The sequence below is a fragment of the Plecotus auritus genome, assembly GCF_963455305.1.
Source record: "Plecotus auritus genome assembly, chromosome: 9".
In the NCBI taxonomy this organism is placed as follows: domain Eukaryota; kingdom Metazoa; phylum Chordata; class Mammalia; order Chiroptera; family Vespertilionidae; genus Plecotus; species Plecotus auritus.
Window position 1 is genome coordinate 62185125 of NC_137783.1, and position 27190 is coordinate 62212314.

A 27190-nucleotide genomic window follows, 5' to 3' on the forward strand; every position below is an offset into this window, starting at 1 on the left:
CAGTAGCCTGGTGGTTGGTTATGACCTTGGGTTCTGAAGAAAGAAAGAGCCGGGTTCAAATCCCAGCTTTCTTAAGGAATTGTTCAAACCTGAGGCAAGTTGCCTGACTTCTCAGTGCCTCTACTTTCTTATCTATATAATGGGAATAACTACAGCACCTAACTCGTGGCGTTGTTATACAGAATAAGTAAGATCATGTATGTGAAGGACTTGACACAAATCCTCAAAATGTTGGCTCTTATTTTGAGTGTCTTTGTGAATGATGAGAGGAGTGGAGGGAACTGGTTCCAGTGCCATGTGCCAGGCCGCTATTACTGCTTCTCTGCGTGTCTTGTTTGATCACAGCAGCTCTGAGAACAAGAAGGATTCCCATTTTAAAGACCAGGAGTCTGGCTGCAGAGGTTCCATCACACAGTGGAGGAGCGTGATGAACTGACCCCATTCCATGACTTCAGGCTGTCTCCAGTGACCTACTTGCCATTGAGCTTTGGTAGGTTCCATCTCTTGCATATTTTCCAATGCATAGTTTCCCTTTTGGGGTTTAATTTAGTTTAACATGCAAATGCTTTTACACATATTGCAGTGTGTGAACCTTGTTTCTGACCAAACATTTAATTTGTTCAGTAAGCAGAAATCTATCAACACACCAGAACGAGGAAAACATTATTCTGCTTCCTTCAGGAACACAGCAGGTTATGGTTCACTCTCCGCTCTGTAGGAAGTTATCAATGTGGGATGAGAAACAGCGCTATAGGCCACCATCTCCAAACCCTGTACCCACTCCTGACTTCTCTCTTCTTACTCCCCACTGGTCTCCAGATGCCCTGGGCTCTGTCCTCCACCTCCACGCCTCTGCATGGACCAGGACCAGGCTTGGAACACCCACCTCACTTTGTCTGCCTGAACCCCTGAAATCCTTTGGGCCATGCCTTCCTTCTGGGGAGTCATCATCCCCAAACCCACCAAGAAAAATGAGATGGCCTTCTGGAGGCTTCTCTTGGGCTTCCCTTCCTATTCACTCACTCATTCATTCATTCATTCATTCATTCATTCATATCTTAACTGTCCACTGATGTGTTGGCATCTAGATGATGGGTCTACTTGAGGTGTTTGAGGGAAACCCCCACCCCATGCTCAGCATCTTGCACAGGAACTGGCACACATTTGATGGATAAATGGTTCAAAAAACCTTATTAAGTAGTAATTCCTTCTTTTGTGAAGCCAATGGTTTTTCATAGATTAAGCTCTTAACATGGCTTGATTTTACTTTTAGGGTGTTTAATCTATACTATTAATTGATTTTTCTGTTTTAAACTTAATTCTGTATGACCTGGAGAACTGCCAATTTGCTTTAAAATTTGGTAGCACTTGCCTGGCTGGTGTAGCTCAGCTGTTGAGCATCGACCCAGGAACCAAGAGGCCACCAGTTCAATTCCAGGTCAGGGCACATGCCCGGGTTGCAGGCTCAATCCCCTAAGGGGTGTGCAGGAGGCAGCTGATCGATGATGTTTCACTCTTATCAATGTTTCTATCTCCCCCCCTCTCTTTTCCTCTCTCTCTCTAAAAAAAAAAAATCAATAAAAACATATTTTCTAAAAAATTGGTAGCACAGATCTGACCCTAATACATTTTTTAAAAAGCTGTTTTTTCCTCACTTATACTACAAAAGGAGAACATAATCCATATGGAATTAGCTTGTACATGGGCCTTTCCCCCAGAAGCATAATCTAGTTCCTCATTTATTAGATTGTTACAATGTTCTTTGACTAATTCTCATCTGCCCCAAGCTGAATTCATACCCTGTATTTAACGGGTTTATTGCTATTGTAAAAGGATTTCCATCCATCAAATCACATGCTCTGTGTTGAAAAATGGCTTAGTGCTTTATCAGACAACTAGAGGCTCAGTGCATGAAATTTGTGCACGGGGTGGGGAGGGGGTCCCTCAGCCCGGCCTGCACCCTCTCGAAATCCAGGACCTTTCGGGGGATGTCCGACTGTGGGATAAGGCCTAAACTGGCAGTCAGACATCCCTCTTGCAATCCGGGACCACTGGCTCCTAACTGCTTGCCTGCCTGCCTGATTGCCCCTAACCACTCGCCTGCCTGCCTGATTGCCCCTAACCATCTCTGCATGCCTGCCTGATCTCCCCTAACCACCTCTGTCTTCCTGCCTCATTGCCCCTAACCACTCTGCCTGCCTGCCTGATCACCCCTAACCACTCACCTGCCTGCCTGATCACCCCTAACCACCTCTGCCTGCCTGATTGCCCCTAAGTGCCTTGCCTGCCTGCCTGACCGCCCCTAAGTGCCTTACCTGCCTGCCTGATGATCCCTAACCACTCTCCTGCCTGCCTGATCGCCCCTAACTGCCTCTGCCTGCCTGATCACCCCTAACCACCTCTGCCTGCCTGCCTGATCGTGCCTAAGTGCCTTGCCTGCCTGCCTGATCACCTCTAACCACTCACCTGCCTGCCTGACCACCCCTAACCCCATCTGCTTGACTGTCTGATCACCCCTAACCACTCACCTGCCTGCCTAATGACCCCTAACCACTCTCCTGCCTGCATGATCGCCCCTAACCACCTCTGCCTGCCTGCCTGATCGCCCCTAAGTGCCTTACCTGCCTGCCTGATCACCTCTAACCACTCACCTGCCTGCCTAATGACCCCTAACCACTCTCCTGCCTGCCTGATTGCCCCTAACCACTCTGTCTGCCTGCCTGATCACCGCTAACTGCTCCCTGGCGGGGGGCAAGCCAGGGCAAGGGGCCATGGTTTCTGGTCTCTGGTTGTTCCACGTTTCGGTCACTGGGCTTTTATTATATAGGATGGTTCTCACACATCAGAATCATCCGGAGGGTTCATTAAAACACAGATTGCCAAGGATTGTAAGAAAATACTATGCACAACTATATGACAACAAGCTGGACAATGTGGATGAAAAGGACAAACTCCTAGAAAAATACAATCTTATAAAACTGAATCAGGAAGAATCAGAAAACTTGAATAGGCTGATAACTACTAATGAAATTAAAGCAGCATTCAAAAAACTCCCAGTGAACAAAAGCCCAGGTCCAGAAAGCTTCACAGGGGAGTTTTACCAAACATTTAAAGGAGAACTAACACCAATACTCCTCAAACTATTCCAAAAATTCCAAGAGGAGGGAGCACTTCCAAGCTCTCTTTGTCCTAATCCCAAAGCCAGGCAAAGACACTACAAAGAAAGAGAACTACAGCCAACATCCCTGATGAACATAGATGCTAAAATCCTCAACAAAATATTAGCAAATCGCTTCCAGTAATATATTAAAAAGATCATACACCATGATCAAGTGGGATTTATTCTAGGGATGCAAGGCTGGTACAATATTTGCAAATCAAAAAATGTGATAAATCACAAACAAATTGAAAGACAAAAATCACACAATTATATCAATAGACACAGAAAAAGCATTTGACAAAATCCAACAGCCATTTTTGATAAAAACTCTCAGCAAACTTGGAATAGAGGGATAATACCTCAACATAATAAAGGTCATATATGACAAACCTACAACCAACATCATACTCAATGGGCAAAAACTAAAAGCATTTCCCCTAAGAACAGGAACAAGATAGGATGTCTGCTTTCACCACTCTTATTCAACATAGCACTGGAAGTCCTAGCCATAGCAATCAGACAAGAAAAAGAAATAAAAGGCATCCAAATTGGAAAGGAGAATGTAAAACTCATTATTCGCAGATAACATGATATTGTACACAGAAAACCCTAAGGACCACCAAAAAAATTATTAGATTTAATAAATCAACTTGGCATTATAGCAGGATAAAAAATTAACACCCAGAAATCAAGGCATTTTTATACACCAATAGTGAACTCACAGAAAGAGAAACTAAAAAGTAATCCCATTTACCATTGCAACAAAACAGTTAACATACCTAGGAATAAACTTAACCCAGGAGGCAAGCGACCTGCACAGATTGCCGGCTCCACCCCTCAGAGCTTCTGATTCCACAGATCTGAGGTGAGGCTGGAGCCCACATATCTAAAAGGTTCCAGGTGATGTTCAAGTTGCTGGTGGTACTACACCTGGATTCCCAGACATAACTGCATATAAAAATCACCTGGTTATGGGAGGGCACCCCATGAAATTCGGCTTCTGGAGGTTTGGGAATTCATTTTCTCTAGCTCTTTAAAGGTCCCCAGGTGACTAAGCCCTGCCAGGCCTGGGCAGTGCTCAGGTGCAGGCCAGCCTGGGGGGCCTGACCCCACACCTGTCTCACTTATGTGCAAGCTGTCGTACAGAAAAGTGTCAGCTCATTGTTTCAGCCAACTGAAATCTTTCTGCGTCTGAATCCTATCATTCTGTACCTTCTTCCAAGTTGTTAATAAAAACTATGACAAAGTACCACAAAGAGATATCACATCACACTCATTAGGATGGTGGCCAGCAAAAATCTTTTAAAAATCAGAAAATAACTGTGGGCAAAAATGTAGAGAAATTATAACCCTGTGTGCTGTTGGTGGCAGATAAAATGGAGCAACTACTATGGGAAACAGGATGAAGGTTCCTCAAAAAGTGAAAAATAGGACTACCGCATGACCCAGCAATTCCTCTGGGTGTAGACCCAACAGAATTGAAAGCCGGGTCCTGAGGGGACATTTGCACACATGTGCTCATAGCAGCTCTGTTCACAAGAGTCAAAAAGTGAAAGCAACCCCAGTGTCCATCAGTCTTTCTGAGGCGCTTACTATGGAGGGGCGGTGGTGAGGGTGGAAATCTATCATTCTTTTCGAAAACCTGAGATACAAAGTATGATTTATCACAAATTCTTAAAGTCACAGTGCTCTTAGTTGATTAATAATAGCAACACACATTTGGAACAATAATAATTACCAGTAATCACCATATGTTCATAAGATGGGAAAACGCATGTTATCTTCTCCCTTTTACAGATATGGAAAATGAGGCACAGAGTTATTAAGTAACTGAGTCATTCAATTAACTTCAGAGCTGGAAAGGGAATTTTCCAGTATATATGAATCCAAGAAATTATTTTTATAATTTATTGACAGTGGGGAAAGTTTCATTTTGTTTTGCTTTTCCCCATGAAGGACTGGAATGTTTTCTTTTTCTCATTGTAAAGTAAACTAACTTGCCATGGCTCAGTGGTTGAGTGTGGACCTATGAACCAGGAGGTCACGGTTCAATTCCCAGTCGGAACACATGCCCGTGTTGCAGGTTCAATCCCTGGGGTGGGGAGAGGCAGACGATTGATGATTCTCTCTCATCATTGATGTTTCTCTCTCTCTCCCTCTCCTTTCCTCTCTGAAATCAATAAAAATATATCTTTAAAAAAATAACGTATGCCCTAACCGGTTTGGCTCAGTGGATAGAGCGTCGGCCTGCGGACTGAAGGGTCTCAGGTTCGATTCCAGTCAAGGGCATGTACCTTGGTTGCGGGCACATCCCCAGTAAGGGGTGTGCAGGAGGCAGCTGATCGATGTCTCTCTCTCATCGATGTTTCTAACTCTCTATCCCTCTCCCTTTCTCTCTGTAAAAAATCAATAAAATATATTTTTAAAAAAATAACGTAAACTAACTTACTGTATTTCTCCTTTTTCCTCGAATGTGCCACTCAGCCACTGCTGCTCTGTTCCCGCTTGCTCTTCCCTCTTCTACTTAGGACTGACTTTCTATTTCTAGTGTCTTATTCATGTTTATGTTGCCTTTGTTGGAACCTGCCTCAAAACCCTTTTCTGAAAGAGGAAGGCTGTGAATAAATGAGTGAGTGAGTGAATGAATGAGTAAATGGCTAGTTAGCCCGACACCCTCTTCTCTAATAGAGTGCTTTGTCTTCAGAATTTCTGATAAGTCACTCTAAGTTCTAAGATAACATCCTGCACTTTGGGAAGCAGAGAAACTCTGAGTTCAGACAGGGAGGTTACAGGACCCTGAAGGAACACTAGGAGCAGGGAGACGGACTCTCACGGACTTGCTTTACACACTTTCTCTGGTTTAATCCTCACGCACTATGTGAGGCAGGATTTAGTTCCCCCATTTTACACATGGGAAAAGTGAGGCTCTGAGGAGTTCAGTAACTTGCTCAGGGTTGTACAGTCAGCCTGAGGTGGCGCTTGGAACAGAACCCAGCATAAAGTCCAGAGCCAAAGCCTTTTCAGACTAGACTTTCCGGTCTCCAAATCAACATCACCTGAAGGGTTTCCCACGCTGCTACAAGATGCCAATATAAGACCCACATAATTGGTGCAGGGAAGGGAGCAGAGATTGAATGTGTATAAAACAAGCCCCAATCTTGCCCCTGCAGCCCCCCACCCCTCGCCCCACCCAAGGAAAGCTGCAACCCAGGGGCAGGGGAAGCAGTGTAGTAAATGGCCTTTGTGTAGTAGCAGCACGAAGCTGCCACTTGGAGCCTCCCGATGTTTCCATGCAACTGGACCTCTGCAGGCATTCCCTGTGCTGCCCCTTTCTCCCGGATAGGGGAAGGGGTGGGGGGCCAGCACAGCAGCCTACCTTTCTCACAGTAGGGCTCCCCGTCTTCCATGTGGAAGAGGCTGTTCCCGAAGGGCATCTTGCAGGCCGCGCAGATGAAGCAGCTGGTGTGCCAGGTCTGCCTCAGGGCGTGCATCACCTCCTGAGGGAAGGAGCTCCATTCAGGCCAGGCCGCGGGGGGGGGGGGGGGGGGGCGGGCGCGGTGTTGAGGAGCCTCCCCTGAGAGCAGGCCCCGATCCACGGAAAGGGGGTTCCTCTCACGCAGCGCTTGCTGGGGCCGATTCTGCGTGTGCTCACGTCACTGTGAGGCTTAACTGCAGGAGGTGCTGCTTGTGGCAGCCCTTTTCCCAAAGGGGACCCAGGGTCGTGGCCACGTGTGGGTGCAGGCAAGATCGAGTGTGAAGACATAACTGGCTTTGCAGAAGCTCCACCACCACTGGGAGCTGTGGCTCAGGGAGGTGATCCTCCTCGCTTCAAGTTCACTGGCTCCCTAGTTCATTGGTGGCAAACCAACTTCCTTCCAGAACAGGAATGGAGCTGCCCTCGCTGTGAGCAGCCACTTCTCGGCTTTCTCGGAGGAGGGAGGAGGGAAGAGGTCGGTTTCGGAAAAGACAAGGGCCATAGGGAAGAATCCGCCCACTTACCCCCATGATCTTGGTATTACACTTGGCACAGATTGGGGCAAAGAACTGCTCGTAACACCGCTCACAGTACACGGTGCCCTGCTCCTCCACGAAGCACACGTCTGCCAGGGAGGACTTGCAGTAGGCGCAGTTGAACTCCTCTGGGTGCCAGGAGCGGCCCATGGCTACCAGGAAGGGGCCCCTGGGAAGCAGAGAACAGCACCTACTAAGGACACCCCAAAAGCTTGAGACCAGGTCATTTGCGACCCCCCAATAGCCCTGACTTGTGACTGTTCTAAGGAAGTAATGAAAAATTCAAATAAAGCTCCTTGAAAGATGTTCATGTTGCATCCCTTCCACAGAGAACTGGGAAGCTACTCCGACACCTACAGCAGGGGGCAGGGGGCGGGCTAACACATGGGACAGCCATTCTGCTGACTGCCCATGATTACAATAAGAGCAATGAGGTGCTGACGGCTAACATTTACCAAGGGCTTCCTCTCTGCCAGGCGCTAGTCAAGAAGAAATTTGTATTTATTAACTCAATCCCCCAGCAATCCTATGAAGTAGGTTCTGCTATCAGACCTGCTTTTGGGTAAGGACCCTGAGGCATGGCGAGCTGACGCTGCTCAAGGCCAGGGCCTGGTATGGTGGACCCAGGACACGAACCTGGGGGTCTAGTTCCCCTTTAGCAGTTAGAAGAGTGGGACGATGAGGAAATGTTTTATATTTTCATTCTGAATTTTCTAATTCTCCACTGAGGATGTGTTACTTTACTTTTAAATAAAAGTGTATTTTTCATATATATGTAAGTACCCCACCCAGCACCCCGCCAAACAACATACACAAATACTGTAAACATACTGTATTCAACCAGCACCACCCATCAAAATGACTTTTCTCAGTATAGCGGCAGGTGCCCCTGATGCCTGAGCACACAGGCCTGTCTGTGGATGGCCCAGAGCTCCCCAAAGGAAAGCTCTCTCCAAACCTGCACTGCCAGCAAGCCTGCAGCAAACAGGCCCCCACACCTACCACACCTACCACACCTACCACACCTACCACACCTACCCACACCTACCACACCTACCACACCTACCACACCTACCACACCTACCACACCTACCCACACTTACCACACCTACCACACCTACCCACACCTACCACACCTACCACACCTACCACACCTACCCACACCTACCACACCTACCCACACCTACCACACCTACCACACCTACCACACCTACCACACCTACCCACACCTACCACACCTACCCACACCTACCCACACCTACCACACCTACCACACCTACCACACCTACCCACACCTACCACACCTACCACACCTACCACACCTACCACACCTACCCCACCTACCACACCTACCCACACCTACCACACCTACCACACCTACCCACACCTACCACACCTACCCACACCTACCACACCTACCCACACCTACCCACACCTACCACACCTACCACACCTACCACACCTACCACACCTACCCACACCTACCACACCTACCCACACCTACCACACCTACCACACCTACCACACCTACCCACACCTACCACACCTACCCACACCTACCACACCTACCACACCTACCCACACCTACCCACACCTACCACACACCTACCCACACCTACCACACCTACCACACCTACCACACCTACCACACCTACCCACACCTACCACACCTACCACACCTACCACACCTACCACACCTACCCACACCTACCACACCTACCCACACCTACCACACCTACCCACACCTACCACACCTACCACACCTACCCACACCTACCCACACCTACCACACCTACCACACACCTACCCACACCTACCACACCTACCACACCTACCACACCTACCACACCTACCCACACCTACCACACCTACCACACCTACCACACCTACCACACCTACCACACCTACCCACACCTACCACACCTACCACACCTACCCACACCTACCCACACCTACCCACACCTACCACACCTACCACACCTACCCACACCTACCACACCTACCACACCTACCACACCTACCACACCTACCACACCTACCCACACCTACCACACCTACCACACCTACCACACCTACCCACACCTACCACACCTACCACACCTACCACACCTACCCACACCTACCACACCTACCACACCTACCACACCTACCCACACCTACCACACCTACCACACCTACCACACCTACCCACACCTACCACACCTACCACACCTACCCACAACTACCACACCTACCACAACTACCTCATCTACCACACCTACCCACACCTACCACACCTACCCACCCCTACCACACCTACCACACCTACCCACACCTACCACACCTACCACACCTACCCACACCTACCACACCTACCCCACCTACCACACCTACCACACCTACCACACCTACCACACCTACCACACCTACCCACACCTACCACACCTACCACACCTACCACACCTACCCACACCTACCACATCTACCACACCTACCACACCTACCACACCTACCACACCTACCACACCTACCCACACCTACCACACCTACCACACCTACCCACACCTACCCACACCTACCACACCTACCCACACCTACCCACACCTACCACACCTACCACACCTACCACACCTACCCATACCTACCACACCTACCACACCTACCCACACTTACCCACACCTACCACACCTACCACACCTACCACACCTACCACACCTACCCACACAACAATGGCTGCTGCAAGGACTGGCCTGAGCCCAAGGGGGCGGTCCTGGCACAGACACCGCACTGGGGGCTCCACCCACTTACCTCACTGAACCCTCCAGCTCCTCAGGGAAGTGGGTGTCACCAGGGATGGAAGCCACAGCTCAGAGGTCAGACCTGATGCTGACCCAGAGGGACCTGAGGCTGCCCCGCGTGTGGCGTCTCCCTATGCCTGCCCTCCTGCTCCGCTGCCCACCACAGAGCTCAGGCGTCTGGCCAGCAGCTACACCCCTCCAGCACCCCAGCACAGGGCCACAGCCGGGTCCTACCTGATGACGTTGTTGCAGTGGCCACAAAGTGGAGTCCGGCTGCTGGCTGGGAAGCGCTCGGCCCTCTGGAAGGTGCCCCTGGCGAGGGGGGACACCTGGGAACCTGGGGTGTAGGCAGAGGTCCCTCCGGGCAGGGGCTGCTTGCTGATAGAAGTGGTGCTCTTGCCAGGAGCAAACTTCTGAGAGAAGCTGTCGTCTGTGGCCCAAGGGGGGCGGCTGGCAGATTCAGCAGGACTCCTGCTGTGGGCCACTGAGGGTGCAGGCTCATAGCTTGGGGCAGGCGATGGGGTGTAGGCTGGTGCTGGGGAGGGGGAGTAGATGGGGGCAGGCGAGGGGGTATTGGCAGGGGCAGGGGAAGGAGTGTAGGTGGGGGCAGGTGAGGGGGTGTAGGTGAGGGCAGGCGAAGAGGTATAGGGAGTTGGACTATAATTGGCCCCCGGAGATGGGCTGTAGGTATTTGCAGGCACTGCAAGCCAAAAAGATCCAAAGAAAATGTGTCAAGAATTCATTTCCCCCAGCTCCCTGCCCCACCCCTCCAGGGAAGGGGCTTTACTATCAGAGCAGGACAATTCCATTTTTACCAGACACAGTTCTGGGCTTCTTGGGCCCGAGGTTTGAATTTGCAGTGGGAACTAAGGCAAATGGGGAGCCTTAGGAGCAGGGCCCCAGGAACTATAAATATCTGCAGCTGCCAGGGTCAGCCGCCTGTCTCCTCTCCCTCTCCAGGGGGGAAGGGGGCCATCTTGGCTTCGACTGGAAGGTGCTTCCGGTGCACTCTGAGCTGTGATCTCACATCCGAAATGCCTAGCTGCATGCCTTTGGGAATCTGGACCTAGTCCAGGCTTTGGGACAAAGCAGATGGCAGCCAGGGCAGTCGGGTTTTCGGGTTGAGGTCAAGACTAGCTACAATCATTTTCCTGAAAAGCATCTTGGCTTGAACTGTATTGGGGGAACTCTATCTTGGTTTGATTAGGGCGCAGGGTGGGGTCTGGAAGAAGTCACTCAGGAAGCCAGGGGCGGAGATGCTAAGGAGCCGCAGCCCAGGTCCGGTTGCCTGGGGCACCTGTGCTCTCCATCCTTGGTAGAAAGAGTGGGTCCCAGGGACTGGAGAGGTCACCCGGGAGGCAGTGTAAGAATGCACAGCCGCACCTCGGGACCCCCCTCCAGTCCACTGAAAGCTAAAACCTTTTGGGGTGACAGCACAAAGGAGCATTACAGTTACTTGCCCGGAGCTCTCTGAAGCCTGGGCTTTCAAAACCCAGGTCTCAGCGCTCTGTGCCTCCACTGTGGAGCGCTGGGCAGACCCAGCTGTGTCCTGCACACCATCCAGCCAGCCAGCATCCTCTCACAGTGAGCAAGGTTCCAAATGCCTTCCGTCAACTCAGTCTGCTCTTATGGAAAGAGGCCTCCTTCTCCCCGCCCTGGGAAGCCAGTCAGGGCCGCCTCCTCCCCCTTCCTGAGCCTGGAAGCAAACTTCTGAGAGAAGCTGTCGTCTGTGGCCCAAGGGGGGCGGCTGGCAGATTCAGCAGGACCCCTGCTGTGGGCCACTGAGGGTGCAGGCTCATAGCTTGGGGCAGGCGACGGGGACTGTGCTGAGGGGTTCTGCACCCTTCCCTCCCCTTCACCAGGGTCCAGCCTAGAAAGTAAGGCTTTTCTCAAGGCTAAAGGCCCTGACCTGGCCTCGGACTCTCCCACCTGGTTCCCTTGGGCCACCGTGGGTGGCCTGTGGTCTGCTGTTCAACTCCGTACCTTCTACTCCCAGATGACTGGCTCTTTGGAGCTGGGCATCGTGGAAACCCTGCACTGGGTATGGGGAGGCCCAGCCCTGTGTTATGGAAAGCTGCAGGGTAAACCCTCCACTGCCCTACCCTGGAGCCATCCTGGGAGCTACGCTGGCTTCATCCACAAGGAATCTTCTTCCCACTTACTGAGGAGGCAGACGGTACATAACAGATCATCCTTGTTAGTCCTGTTTACAGTTGAGGTCACCGAGGCTCAGACATAGCCAGTAAATGAAAAGCAAGTCTCCAAATCTATTCTTTCTATCACCCCACACTGCCTCTGTAAAGAACACAAGTCCATACAATAGCTAAGATTTGGAAACAGCTCAAGTGCCCATGTAGGTGAGTGGCTAAAAAAGCTGTGGTATGCCCGGCCGGCATGGCTCAGTGGTTGAGTGTAGACCTATGAACCCAGAGGTCATGGTTCGATTCCCATTGAGGGCACATGCCTGGGTTGCAGGCTCAATCTCCAGTGTGGGGCATGCAGAAAGCAGCTGATCAATGATTCTCTCTCATCACTGATGTTTCTATCTCTCTATCCCCCTCCCTTCCTCTCTGAAATCAATAAAAATATATTTTTTAAAGGAAAGAAACTGACAAATGAAATAGACCCAGAGACATGGAAGCATGCAACAGACAGAATTCTCAGAGAGAAGGATGAGGCGGGAAGAGATTAACCAAAGAACTTATATGCATACTAGAGGCCCAGTGCACGAATTCATGCATGGATGGGGTCTGGCTGGCCCAGCCCCAATCCACCCGGAGGAGGAGATGTTGGGAGGAGGAGATGGTGGGAGGTTGGCTGGCCAGCCTGCCCCAATCGGGGCCCAATTAGGGCAGTGCCAGCCGGAGGGGAGGAGCCATGGGCAATTGGATGGCAGGCCCCACCCCCAATTGGTGTGTGTGTGGGGGGCCGGTCAGGGGAGGGGCTGTGGGTGGTAGCCGCTGAACTTGCCCCTCATCATAGTTGGAGAGGGGGGGGCAATTGGGGGTGGAGCTGGCTGAGAGTAGGGACTGTGGGCTGATCGGGGTGGTGGGGGCTGGTTGGGGGTGGGGCCAGCCGTGGGGAGGGGCTGTGGGTGGTTCTCTGGCAGGCCCTGCCCCCAAGTGGTGTGTGGGGGGGCCGATTGGGGGCAGGGCCAGCCAGGGGGAGGGGCCACAGGCAGTTGGCTGGCTGGTCCCGCCCCCTGTTGGGGTAAGGGGACTATCAGGGCGTTGCCGGCCAGAGGGAGGGGCTGTGCAGGGGTTGGCCAGCTGCCCCTCCTTAATAGAGGTGGGAGTGGCTGATTGGGAGCAGGCCGGCTTTGGGGAGAGGCCACGGGAGGTTGGCTGGCCGGCCCCACCCCGAATGGGGCCAGTTCCCTGGCCACAGTGAGCATCATAGCGACCAGTCATTCAGTCAGTCATTACAGAGTTCTGGTTGCCGGCTTTTCATATATATAGATATGCATAACCCATGGACACAGACAATGGTGGGGTGAAGGCCTGGGTAGGGATGGGAATGGGGAGAAGGGAGGGTGAAAGAGGAACATCTATAATAGTTTCAATGATAAAGATAAAATTTCCTATATAATAAAGAGGTAATATGCAAATTGACCCTCATGCCCTCACAAAATATGGCCGCTCCCATGTAGTCAAAGATGGCCACCACAAGATGGCAGGGGAAGGCAGTTGGGGGTGACCAGGCCAGCAGGGGAGGGCAGTTAGGGGCGACTAGGCCGGCAGGGGAGGGCAGTTGGGGGCGACTGGGCCAGCAGGGTAGGGCAGTTGGGGGCGACTAGGCCGGCAGGGGAGGGCAGTTGGGGGTGATCGGTCTGGCAGGGGAGCAGCCAGGTGTCAATCAGGCTGGCAGGGGAGTGGTTAGGGGGTGATCAGGCTGGCAGGCAGGTGAGCAGTTGGGAGCCAGCAGTCCTGGATTGTGAGGGGGATGTCCAACTGCCAGTTTAGGCCCGATCCCACAAGGATCGGGCCTAAACTGGCAGTCGGACATCCCTCAAGGGGTCCCAGATTGGAGAGAGTGCAGGCTGGGCTGAGGGACACCCCCCCCCCCCCCCAGTGCACAAATTTCGTGCACCCGGCCTATAGTAAAAAATAAGAATAATCCAAGTCTAATTTCCATAAAATCTTGGTGTACTATGTGAATGAGGAGCAACTGTCAGCAGGGAGGAGGCACCATCCTCGGCATGCAGCACGGCCTCGGGAGCACAGCTCTACTAGGTCCAGGCTGTGTGTCCTTGGGCAGATTCCTTAATATCTCTGGGCCTGAATTTCCTTGTCTAAGAATGGTAATATGATTCTTAGTGCCTTACAGTGTTGTGATGAGGGTTAAGTAGCTGGCACAGTTATGTGTGTCACTAAATTAGTGACTCCTGGGCTCAGCATGACTGTCAGCTTGTCTCACAGCCTGGTCGCCTGAGGGAGCCCAGCCCACACAGACTGCAAGGTGTGGAGAGCTGGAATGGGAGACTGACACCTTGAAGTCAGAACACCTCAGACCGAGTGCTCCGCATGGTAGGATTCATGACACCCGGCCTGCCTCACAGGTGGGGGGGACTGGCCCTGTGATGTGAAGTCCAAACTCCAGGTGATGCCACCCTTCCTAACAACCCTGCATGTCTCCCAAGTGCCAGAGTAGAGTCTCAGAATGCGGGGGGCAAAGGTGCTGGGTTGTCTCCAAGGCCAATGTGGAGACAGACGAGGCAGCAGAGCCGCTTCGCTCTTCTCTGTATATGTGATGGGTTCTAGGCAAGATTATGTTCCTTTTGCGGGGGGTGGGGGCGGGCGGGTAAAGTGGTGGAATCTCTGCTAAAAGGGAATAAAACAAAAGCTCTAATGCTGTGCCGTCCTGTGTGGCTGCTGAGAGTTGAAATATGGCTCGTCTGAATAGGGAAGTGCTGTATGTACCAGATTTTGAAAAGTTAGTATAAGGAAAGAATGTAAAATATCTTATTAATCATTCTTTTATATTGGTTATATATTGAGATGGTATTGTGAATATACTGGGCTTCCACAGCCTGCCCTGGAGCCGCATTAGCCCCCTAACACCGCCACCCCATGGGTGGAGAGCATTTCAAGGGCGTTTCTCAGCGGGCACCACACAGTCGCCGGGCTGGTCAGCTATGGGCGGGCGGCCTGCAGCTGGGCGGTGGGACTGGCTGCCGGGCCCCAGCCTGACCCCTCCCTAGACAGCAAAGCCAGCCCCTTCCCACGGCCCTAGCCCACTTTCTTGCCTCCTCCGCGGCTCCACACCATTCCCTCCACCGGAAAGGCGTCTCCCTCCCCCGGGTCTTCCGCACCCTTTCCGCCAACCCGCTTTCTTTTCTTTTTTTAAATATATTTTATTGATTTTTTTACAGAGAGGAAGGAAGATGGATAGAGAGTTAGAAACATCAATGAGAGAGAAACTTCGATTAGCTGCCTCCTGCACACCTCCTACTGGGGATGTGCCCGCAACCAAGTTACGTGCCCTTGACCGGAATCGAACCAGGGACCCCTCAGTCCACAGGCTGTGGCTCTATCCACTGAGCCAAACCGGTTTTGGCAAGCCAACCCGCTTTCAAAGCCCACGACACGAAGGTCCGCACAGAGGCCGCTTCCTTGGCCGGCTAGGCCATCAGAGCTGGGACCTCCCCTCCCTCCCGGCGCAGCCGGCAGCCCCTCCCCCAGTCCGCTCAGTCCCAGGAGGGCGGGCCGGAGGCCTCTCCTCCCCCGCCCCCCGCCGGCTCCCCGGGTAGAAGGTGACATTTCATCTTTAATTGGCAAGTTCAAAGGCCCCTATCGCCCTCGCAGGCGGGACTGGGCCACTAGCAGCGCGATCTCCACGCCCCGCCCCCCCCACCCCCGCCCCGACCCCCCCCCCCCCGACCCCCGCCCCGACCCCTCCCCCCCCCCACCCCCGCCCCGCCCTGCCCCGCCCGCGGCCCACATGGCCTCCGCCAGGTGCTGGGGAGCCGCCCCGCCCCACCGACCATCAGAGGGGGCTGCGAGACCACCCCAGGCACTTCCCACCCCGCTGGCGACCCCGGCCACACCCCCCACCACCACAACCCGACCACCCCAGCCATCCCGATCACCCCGACCACTCCAGCCACCCCAGCTACCCCGGTCAACCCCTATATCCCCAGCCATCCTGGCCACACACACACCCCCTCTGCCACCCCGTGCCCCCACCAGGGGGAGCGGGGGGAGGGGGCGGGGGGAGGGAGGAGGCTCGCCGGGTCCCCGCCTCTCCCCAGACCAGCCCCTGCTCCCAGCGGGAGTAAGTTAACGTCCGGGCTGCAGCGGAGGGGAGCCAGGTCGGGGCTGCCCTGGAAGGTGCCCTGCAAGGCCCGCCCAGAGAGCCCGACCGCAGCAGGTCTGCCTTCCTGGCGCCTGGGAGGACCTCGCTGCGCCTGCTTCTCCAACCCCTCCCCCTCCCAGGGCCCGTGCCCACCACCACCTGACACTTGTCACGGGGCAACCTGCTTGGAACTGGATTTTTAACTCCAAACCCTGTGTCCCTACCTCTCAAGGCACAGAGGGCACCGCCTGTGTGCCCAGTGCTGCGGGAGGGGCCTCCCTTCACTCCAGAACATGGGGAGTACCCAGTCTGAGGACCGTTTTCAAAGGAGACCTCACCCAGGCGATGAGGTATTTTTCCATGGAGGGCAGCTCTGCCTTGGCAGGGAGCCCCCTGAGCACCTGGCCCTGCAGGGAGCCCCCTGAGCACCAGGCCCTGCAGGGCAGCCCACATAAAGGGCTGGCACTCTTGTGAGGCTCAATATCTCTGTCTCCCCTGCTCCCGAGCCACAGTGAGAAAACTTAACCAGACATACCCCGAGCCCAGACATCTCTCTTCCTCTCTCCCCCCACTGCTCCCCAGCTCTCCTCCTGCCGGGCACCCAGCAGCCTCCTCTCTGCCCCTCAGAACCCACTGCCTCATTCTTTCGCAAACAAGGCAGGGACATCCTCACTTTCTACCACGTGTCAGCTTTACCATATGAAAAATGGTATGTGTGCAATAATTTAGGGGTGGTGGTGAAGAACAGTTTGTATTACTGCTGCAAGTGGAAAATTGGTAATACTTTTTCCATAAGTTCAAGATGGCCGTAAGAATAAATATGTTGAAAGTAGAATGCTTTAAGCCCAGCCCGTGTGGCTCAGTGGATTGAGCCTGATCCCATGGACCAAAAGATTCCTGGTTCAGTTCTGGTCAGAGCACATGCCCAGGCTCGATGCCTAGTAGGGGTCGTGCAGGAGGCAGCCTACTGCTGTTTCTATTGCTCTCTCCCTTACTCTATCTAAAAATCAAAAACAAAATTTTTTTTAAAAAAGCATAATGCTTTGAATAAAAAGTGTCTGCCTGTCTAATATCCTATCTGGCCCAGGCTATCCCTCTGGGAACCCTTGTCATCCATTATCCCTGGTGTTCGGCCCCCAGACCATGCAGCTCACAGCCTCTTCTCTCCCCATGCCCCACTCACCACTGCCAGTGGGGGACACACAATTCCCACCAGCATTCATTCGTTCATTCGTTCCTGGTCACTTCCTTTGCTGAGTAGCTCCTCTGGGCCAGAGCTGAGTCTCTGGTGTTGCTGTGGAGACAGCCTGCCCTAACTCTGCCCTCCTGGAGTTCCCAGTCCAAGTCCAGAGGGACGGAGGGGCCAAGCAGTGCTGTCAGCACTCAGGGCCTAGATGCCAGGAGCCCTCCTGTGGGCACATCCTGCAGATCAGGGCACCAGGGGCCTTCCCCAGCAGGAAGCCCTCAGCTTCTGAGCAGGAACAGGCCAGCCTGAGAGCTGCCCTGGGCTCTGGGGAGCAGGCCCAGTTTTGGCTAGGAAAGAGGGGGTCATGGGCTGAGCCCTCATTCCTGTAAGGGGGTCCTAGGCAGTGAAAAGAATGGGGACCAGTGTGATGGAAGAGAGAGCCCATGTGCTCAGCCACTGTCAGGCCCTGTGCTGGCCACTCTGCCACCTCACCTGTGCTTCCCATACCTCCACTTCTCCTGCCCTCAGCAGAGGAAACCAAAGACCAGTCAGGTTGAGCAGCGTGCCCAGGGTCACTGCGAGGCAGTAGTGCTGTCCAAAGCCCATGGCATTGTTGGTATAGCTGCCCATCCTCTGGCTTGAGCCAGAACCAGACTCCTGGAGGAACCAGCTCCCCCCTAAACCCTCTCCCCTCACCTTGAGCCTGAAAACCCCCAGCCAGGAGTGTCCTCTCCCTACTAGCTGGGAGGTTCATCCCTGCCTGGCACTGCCCACCTGTCTCTCCAGAGCCAGAGGCAGGTTCCATAGGAATCTGGCCCACACTGAACCTCAGTAGCAGGACCTCACTGACCACCATCCTCCTGGGAGCTGACCCCTGCAGCCCACACCCAGCCTGACAGTCCCCCGCCCACTCTCACCTGGCTGGTAGACAGAAGGCCGAATGCTGGCAGTGGTGACAACCCGAGGCTTGGGCGCAGCAGCAGCTGGGGCTTCGGTGTATGGATGGGCGGCAGGTGCTGGAGAGGTCGCCTTGACCGTGCCCTGAGCAGAGGCCTGGGGCCTGGAACCAAGGGGGAAGAGTTAGCAGCCAGAAGGACAGCCAGGCCTTCGTGCTGGCAGCCCGGCAGGTTGCTTCTCCTTTGTAGAGAACCTCTGACAGGTGGTCCGGAGCTGCCCGAGGCTGCAGGAAAGACCATGAGGTTGTGGAGGGGCGGAAGCTGCTCTTTGGTGAGGAGCTTTGGTGAGTTTCGTTAAAGCAGCAAAGACACCTCAAGAAATAGAGCCCATTGCTGCTGTCACCGCCTTGCAGAGAGGGAGGAGGCCAAGCCGCCAGCTGGACAGGAGGGTGCATGGGAGATTCTCTACCCCCTGGGGAGAGACTGCCAGGGACAATCTGGGGCTGGAAGGACAGAGGCTGGAGAGAGGAGAGGTGGAGGTAGTCAGAGCTGCCCCCTTCCTCCACCTTCTGACCTTGGGGGCACTTCACAGCCTTAGCCCCTGGCCTCCCCCCACCTCCCCCTTTCTACTGTTGCTGGAGGGAGCAATAAAGTCTTGGGTTTCTGGGCAAGAGTGCTCCAGCAGGGAGACCCTCACCCCCAAACACGGTTCTCTTCCATATGGAATTCTTGCCCTCTCTCACTGGGTTAGCCCCCACGAGGCCGAGAGCAGCCTTTTTCTACTTGTGATCCAGGTGTCATGGGACCAAAGAGAAGGAGAGTGTCCCAGTTCATTGCCCTCAGGAAATGCTGTGTGTGGCCTGTCTTCTCGGAGAGCTGAAAGCTCTAAGAATACCTGAGTTAAGCAGCTTGTTTTACTTTGGCTGATCCAGTGTTCCCCAATTTCATTTGTCTGTGAACCCTGCCCCCTTTTCTTTTCTCATTTAAAACTAATGAATACCTTACAGAACATGCCCTTGTCTCTCCCTACATTTTCCAGATCCCAGCAGGGACCATGTGACCACATCCAGTGGAAATGGGGTACTAGAGACGTGAGCCCCTGGAAATGTGCTGTCCTCTCCAGCCCATGGTTTCCGGCCTTCCTTCCACCTGTCCTGAATGGGCCCAGGGCCTGCGCATCACGCTGGGCAGAGCCACAGGAGCAGGGCCTGCCTTGTCTCCTGCTCTGGAGGGGGTGGCCCTGACCTCGCAGCCGAGCTCCTGAGCGGAGCTGCCTCAGACAATGCGGAGGTGGCCGAGCCTCAGACCAGCGTCCTGGTGGGTGGAGTGCAGCTTGCCCTGCCACACTGCCATGCTGCCGGTTGAGTGAGGCCATGTCTCCCCTTCCTGGGCGTGCCCTTCTCTGGCTGACCTGTTGAGACCAGTGGAGTAGGGGCCTCACTGGAAGAGGAGGAGGCAGTGTCCACGGGGTGCCTGCTTCCATGTCAGTGGGCGTCAGCCAGACTTCCTCCCCAGCAGAGGGCCTTCCCGGCATCCCAGGAGCTGTGGTCCTGTGTCAGGGTTGCTGGTGGAGGAGGAGGCCAAGGCTTACGATATCCAGCAAAAATTCTGAGGCCAGGCTCCAGTGACAGTTTGGGTGGCCATTTGCCTCCCACTTGCTCCCTCTACTTCCATCCCAGCCCTGTGTAAGAAGGGAGGGAGCTCCAGGAACTGTAAGGCAAGCCCTGCTCCTGTGGCTCTGCCCAGTGTGATGCGCTGGCTCCCCCCCAGCCTCCACCCAGGCATCACTCTCTTGCAAAACAAAGTGAAGGGAGGGTTTGCTCTGTTGAAGGAGCCCTAAGAGCCCAGGATAGAGGCCTGAGCCTGAGCAGGGCCCACATCTACAGCTCCCCAATCCAAACTGGGGGGGGGGGGGGGCACCTTTCCACTCAGCCACAGGGACATCTCTACGCTCCTCTCTTTCTCTGTGCTCGCACCTGGAGCCATTCTGGTGCGCAGAGGGAAGCACTTGCTAAGTGCCCTCTGGAAGCTGGGATAGAAAACCGTGGAGGCTGGGTGGGCTCACCCGTGAGGCTTGAGTTGGGCTGGGGAAAGGCTGGGCTCCGCACCACCTGGGGGTCATTATATAGCCCCGGGGTAGGGGTACAGCCCACAGGCCTGTGGCTAATCTGCCCCCCTCCATCCTCCTCAGGCTGCACCAGGGACTTGTGCACCCAACTCAGAGAGGCATGTCCTTTCCACAAAACCCGGGGCGGTGGCGGGGGGAGCGGGGGGGGGGGGGGACGTAGGAGACTGAGAGCTGGCTCTGACCCTAACACCAGGTGGACACTCCATGCAGCCCCTAGAGAGCTGGGTCTGGAGGCCTGCTCGTTGCCCGGCTGTGCCAGACCACCTGCTGGGGCGCTCTCCACCCCAGCCCGTTGCTGGGGGGCCCAGGAGGGCGGGTGGAGAGCTGGAGACCACTTTGTGTGCTTGGTGGCTTAGGTACACTTTTTCTGTCCCAACCCTACAAAATCAACGTTGCATTGAACGTCTTAGCAGATGAGGAAACTGACGTTCAGAGTTCAGTGACTTTCTGGAGATTACCGACAGGGAGTGGCGGAGGAGAGGTTGAAGCTGAACTGCATCAGTGCCTCTTGCTTCTCCGCCCAGAGGCTAAGGGCCAAGGGCAAGTCCGTTGCTAAATATCTGGTCTGTCTCCTGTGACCAGGTCAATGCTCCTCCCTCCACGGAGCTTTCCTAGGCTTCCCCAGCCCAGGCAACAACTTCCATTCCCCTAATCCCAGTTCTGGAAACAGACTTTCCAGTCTCCCTTTACTATCTTACTGTGCTTGTGTGTGTGTGTGTGAGAGAGAGAGTGAGAGAAAGAGAGAGAGAGGTCCCTCTCTTGCCCAAGGAGAGGGCAGGGGCCCACATCCCCTCCTGTCTTCAGCCACACTCACATTCCCCTGCACTCTCGCAGCAGGCGGTGCTAGCCTTGGCCTCCTGGGCCTGGGCTCCTAACCACCTGGGGTGGGCCTTTCTGAGGTGAAACACAGCTGCCCACACATGGAGCCAGGGTGAGGCCACTCCTGCATCCCTTCCCCACAACCAGTGTGGCACCTGTGGGGCAGTTACCTTGGACTGTCCGCAGGGCTTGAAACAGAGGCCAAGGCAGAGGTAGCGGCAGCATGGGCAGCGGTTGCAGCCAGGGGTGGCGAGGCTGCACTGGGAGAGGCAACAATAGGCGGCTGGGCAGAAGCGGGCAGCAGCGGGGTGGTGGCCTGGCTGGTGCACACTGGAGCATGCTCAATAGGGGTGCTGATGAGGTGGGATCAAGAAAGACAACAGGTCAGGGGGGCTCTCTGCATGGTGGTGGTGGCTGCAGCAGAGGCACGCTGGGAAGAAGGCACCGTTCATACTGCAGAGTAGGATCTTCCAGAAGCCTGTTCCCAGCTTCAGAGAAAGAGGCCCTCAGGACCCCAAGAGGGAAGGGCTCAGACCACAAGGAGGATCACAGTAACATCAAAATTATTCTCAAGCCTGGTAAGAACCCCCCATTTTAATATATATATATATATATATATATATATATATATATATATATATATACATATATATATATATATATATATATATATATATATATATATGTTACTTATTGATTTCAGAGAGGGAGAGAGAGAAACATCAATGATGAGAGAGATCATTGATTGGCTGCCTCCTGCATGCCCCACTCTGGGGATCGAGCCTGAAACCTGGGCATGTGACCTGACTTGGAATCGAAGTATGACCTCCTGGTTCACAGGTTGATGCTGGCAGGGCAAGAACCCCCCATTTTTTTGCTTCCTCATTTTTCATATTACAAAAACACAGTGTGATGGAAAAGTAGATTGAATTATCAACCCCCATCCTGCTTTCCTCCCTTCTCCATTTAGTCAGAGGCACACATGGCCTTTGAGAAAAGTAGAGGTAGATATTTGAGGGTCAAGGGCTTAGGCTCTAGAGTGGCGAGAGCCTGGGCTCTTAGGCTGTGGGAGACTCAGGCATGGACAGTGCATTTGGAAGATGGATGAAAGCTGTCATGTCAGGCTGATCAAGGTCATCTGGACCAGAAAGGGTTGACGTGGTGTGGGGTATTCCAGAATAGAGGCAACTGTGCCCCTTTCCTGGGTAAACCTAGAGAGGTGGCAGGATCTCAGGGTCTCCCATGCCCATGGTGAAGGAGCAGGCGGATCTAAGACCATCCAAAGATGCCCAGGCCCTCATGTGCCCTGGTGGCCAGAAGGTTTCTCACATGCCCAAGAGTGACGTGCCGTGGCCCTGGGTGCCTGCACATCGGAAAGACCTGTGGTTGGGAACAAGGGAGGGACTGCAGTGCCAGTGTGACCAGTGTGACCAGGTGGGTATGGATATCCCGGCAGGTGCCAGCACAGGTAGACGGACCAGGGCAGGGTGCCCGAGGCCCAGCCTGCCTGCCTTGCTGTTCAGTGAGCATCTCTTCCCCAAACCTCTCCAAGGAAGAGGGAGCACCAGAGCCTGGGCTGATGGGCTGGATTTCTGCCCCCTGGGAAACTGGGCAGAGAAACAAACCAAGTTATAGGAGAGCAAAGAAATGCATTCTCTGCTCCCCGGCCTCAGGTCTGAGACTGGTATTGGCTGCCACAGAGCAGGATCTGTGGCTCCCGCCACAGGGTGGCCCTGCGCGAAGTTTATTGTTGACCTGGCCCCGTGTGCCTGGCATGTGTCTGCAGTCCTCACCACCGCCCTCTGACATGGATATTAGCAACTCTATTCCATAGAAAGGGGATGGAGACAGAGTTCAAGCTCCTGGAACAGGTAGTGACGGCGGGATCTGGCGGAGGGACACTTGGATTGGAAACCCCAAGTGGCCCTCAGGGAGGAAGGAAGAAGCTTCTTCCAGTTGGGCAAGTAGGGTCTTCCCCCAACAAAAGGCACTCTCCTGTTGGAAAGGATGGTGAGTGCAGGCTTGTCATGCACCAGCTGTGCTGACAGGGGATGAGCATCACTCCTCTGATTCCCTCCACCTGCGGGCCATTGGTATGAAGACCCTCATTTTCCAGGAGAGGAGCCTGATTCCAGAGGGCTGGTCACACTACTGAAACCTCACTGCTGCCTGCTGCCTCCTGCAGCCTTCTCAGTTCTAACATGCAGGTGGATGGCCTGGGGATCCTGCTCAAATGCAGCTTCTGATTTGGGAGGTTGAGTGGGGCCCCAGGTGATGCTGGTCGGAGGACCGCCCCGGGAGTAGCCAGTCGCTGCCCCGTCAATCCCAGGCAGGAATGCAGAGGCCACGAGCTGTTTACCAGGCATCACTGAACTGCTCTCCTCCTCCAGTGAGGTGTATGGCGGAGGGAGCCACGGAGCCCTGGAGAGGCTGGGGAGCGGGCTGGAGAATGCCTCCCACAGTGGGGAGCACCCCTGCGGACCAGGGCAGTGGCCATGTCCTGACCAGCCCCTCCCCAGCTTTAGTTCAGAAAGGAGGCCTCCAACAGCCCCGCTGGGGCCTGCAGCATGCCGGCCCGCCCTCCCAGGAAGCCGCTCATCCGCCCTCATGGTGGAACCTGGCTGCCGGGAGCTTCTCTGGGAAGCGGCTGCAGTTCCTGGAGCCATTCTGCCCAGCCGGCCGTGAGGCCTGGGGACGCCGGCTGGCCGCAGAGAACACCCAGCCTCCCTGTCTGCTTCTCCCTGACCCTGGCCAGGTTCCAGGGGCTTCTGGGAGCCGAGGCCACTGCTCAGGACAGGAGGGATGACGATGTCTGGGCGGGGACAGTACTGTACAGACAAACCGAATGTTGACTTTGTCCCTTTTGCTCCAATTCTAGTCAGACCAGCTTACCTGGTGTCTCCCAGGCATAGCTCCAAATGAACCCTGGCTCCAGGGGCGCGGTGGGCCCCAGGAGCGCTCATGATCGTCCGCAGGGCCAGCATAGGGGGCAGGCGCGCAAGCTGCCGCTGGGGCCTAACAAGTGGCATCCTACCTAGCAGCACTGTCTGCAGACACCAAGCAGCAGGCCCCAGGAGATTGGGCAGCATGTGCCCAGGGTCTTGTCCGGGCTGTTTCCTGCCTGAAGTTTCATTAGCCCCCAAACCCCAAGGAAGGTGTCCTGGTGAGCAAGCAGAGCACTTACTTGGCCCCAGCTGCGCGTAAAGCCAGGGTCCACGAAATCACCCCAGCCAGGCTTAGGCATCTACAGCTGCCTCTTGCCTTGGTCATAATTCACTTTAAATATCTAACAAGAACCAAACCAAACCAACTGTATTCAACTACTCAAGGCTTCAGGAGCGGGTGTGGCGAGAGGAGAAACAGGCTGGCTCCGGTCCCCTTTGCAGGCCATCTCGTCCCTCGACCCAGTTGGCATCAAGGTGGAGCATGCCAACCCTGTGCCCTGTTTGTTGTGCTGGCCTTTGGTTGATGCTCTTACTCCGTGGTCGGCAAACTGCGGCTTGTGAGCCACATGCGGCTCTTTGGCTCCTTGAGTGTGGCTCTTCCACAAAACACCACGGCCTGGGCGAGTCTATTTTGAAGAAGTGGCGTTAGAAGAAGTTTAAGTTTAAAAAATTTGGCTCTCAAAAGAAATTTCAATCGTTGTACTGTTGATATTTGGCTCTGTTGACTATTGAGTTTGCCGACCACTGTGAGTCTTACTGATGCCAGTGGTTGGGTACGGAAAGGACATTATGGACAGATTGGTGAGGTGCTGGGCTTGGGCTCTGTGGTTATTGGGCTCAGGCTGGCCTGTTGGTGATGGTGGAGGTGTTGTGGTTGATGGTGTTGGGGGTGCTATTATTGGGGTGACAGTGCTTATTGTATTAGTTCAGAGAATGGAACATGAACATCTCTACTGACTGGATTACAGAACCCAGTCGGTTGGTCTTTAAAGTGTTCATGATGCCATCCGCCTGGTCAGCGTTTCATCTTGCAGCCTGAAGACTGGCTGTGGCTCGGGGCGCCCTGACCACGTCACTCCGCATGGTCACCGCCAGGGCCCGTGGACACTGCAGTCTGTGTAAATGACACCCTCGAGATCAGGCCCGCGCTCCCCACAGGCCACAGCACCCGGCAACCTTCACTAGCTCCAGCCACAGTCAAAACCCCACAGCCCGCACTCCAGCTCCGACCACTCCTGACCAAACGCCTTCTGCACTGCCTCCATCCCAGCCACAGTGGCTAACTTGGGGTTCTGGGACACCCCTTCTCCTCCCCGTCCAGCCTTGCCTACCTGCACAGCGACCCTAACTGCTCTTGAGGGCCAGAGCCCAGGCCCTTCTTCCAGGAAGCCTGCTCTGATACCCAGTCGAGGGGCACGCCCTGCCTCTAGACCTCACGCGAGCAACCTTGCCGTAGGGTCAGCCACGGACGGCCACGCCAGCGCTTTCTCATTTCTTTGGCACCCGCAGCAGCCAGGCGTACACGGGCTGCTGTGTGAGGACAGCCCTGCACGGATGGCTGCCTGCAGGGGCCGGTGGGCGATCCTGGGAACCTTCCAGAGCGCCAGGAGGGCTTCCACACCCCGGGGTCGGGACAGGGAACTGAGAGGCCACCTGTTCTGACTGACTGGCTCAGGTCCTCTGTCAGCCCCAGGACACTCACTGCCGGGGGCCTCTCTCTGGCAGCCCCCAGCCCCACAACCCACCCAGGGGTCTCAGCTAAACATGGTGCGTGCGCTCAGGAGGCCTCGGTGCAGGCAGGAGCACGCTCCATCTCCCGGCTGATCCCTCAGCACACTGGCCCTGCCTGGCTCAGGGCAGACGCTAGAAATGGGAAGAGATAGGAGGCCCAAACGGAGCCGGCTGGCAGGGGTTTGGAGAGCATCTGGGATGTGGGCAGGATAGAGCAGCCTCCCTGGCCAGCCCTTCCAGATGGGACTGCCAAGGTTCTTGGAGGCAGAGAGGAAGCCTGTGCCCAGGCAGCAGGAGCGGAGCAAGGCTCTGGCCAATCCTGGGGCGGCAAGGGCGACCTGAGGGGTGTGGCATCTGCCTCTGTTTGCTAAGTGCAGTTGGTGTCATGTTCTCAGCCAGTGGGTTTTGCTTTCAGGAACCAGGCTGATGGATTGACAGAAGGTGGGAGGAGGTGAGTCTGCCAGCCTGGCCCTTCCCAAACGCTCTGGACGAGGACTGGTCCCAGGTGGGTGGACGGGGCCAGCAAGACCAGCTGGAGGTCCCCTGTGCCTTCCTGACCCAGCAAGACTCCACCGGGCACCTCTTCTGCCTCCTGTCCCCTGTGCCTGCCCCTCCATGCAGGCGTGCCCTCCTGAGCCCCTCTGCCCCCGGCATAGGGCCGAGCAGGGGCAGTGCCTTCCTGGCTGCAGCTGGGGGTGGCAGCAGAGGCAGGGGCCCCTGTGCACCCACCAATATATACTGCCCTGTGGGACCCTAGGGCTGCCCACCTGGCACAGCACAGATTCCCATGTGCATTCTCTGGCCTGAGCTTTCAACCCAGATAGGACCCTTGCGGGGGAAACTGGCGGAGGGCAGAGCCCCTGGGGTGCCTGTCCCTCCCTGGCTCAGACCTGTGCCTCTGGATGATGCGCACAGCACAGCAGGACTGAGGCTGGTTTGTTCTTTCAAATCCTCTTTATTTCAGAATGAGCATGCTTATCTGTACCGGAGAGAGGGCTGGGCAGCTAGCACACGGCACAGGGGAGAGCACATGCCAGCCTCACCACAGGCAGAGGGCCTGCCGCATCTACCCTGGGCTCCCTCTCCTCCGGGCTCCAGCCCAGAGGGCAGCAAGGGAGGGAATGGGGCAGGGAGTCGGCCTCCTCCCAGGACCCTGCTCTATGGGCGACTCCTCCCAGACCGCACTGGGCAGGGCTGCCTCTCCCAGCAGCTGAGGGAATCCACCAGGGCGAGCTGTTTCCCT

At 54.9% G+C, this 27190-nt stretch overlaps 1 protein-coding gene across 1 annotated transcript in view; it reads right to left on the reverse strand.

Moving 5' to 3' along the window:
* LDB3 (LIM domain binding 3) overlaps window positions 1-27190 on the reverse strand; it is a gene marked incomplete at its 5' end in the record, with an annotated part of 50405 nt that overhangs the window by 7466 nt on the left and 15749 nt on the right. Inside the window, 4 exons of the mRNA XM_080640568.1 lie at window positions 6537-6657; window positions 7160-7340; window positions 10183-10648; window positions 18346-18488. Of these exons, the coding sequence (XP_080496694.1) occupies window positions 6537-6657; window positions 7160-7340; window positions 10183-10648; window positions 18346-18488 (911 nt within the window). The remainder of the gene's footprint in view (window positions 1-6536; window positions 6658-7159; window positions 7341-10182; window positions 10649-18345; window positions 18489-27190) is intronic.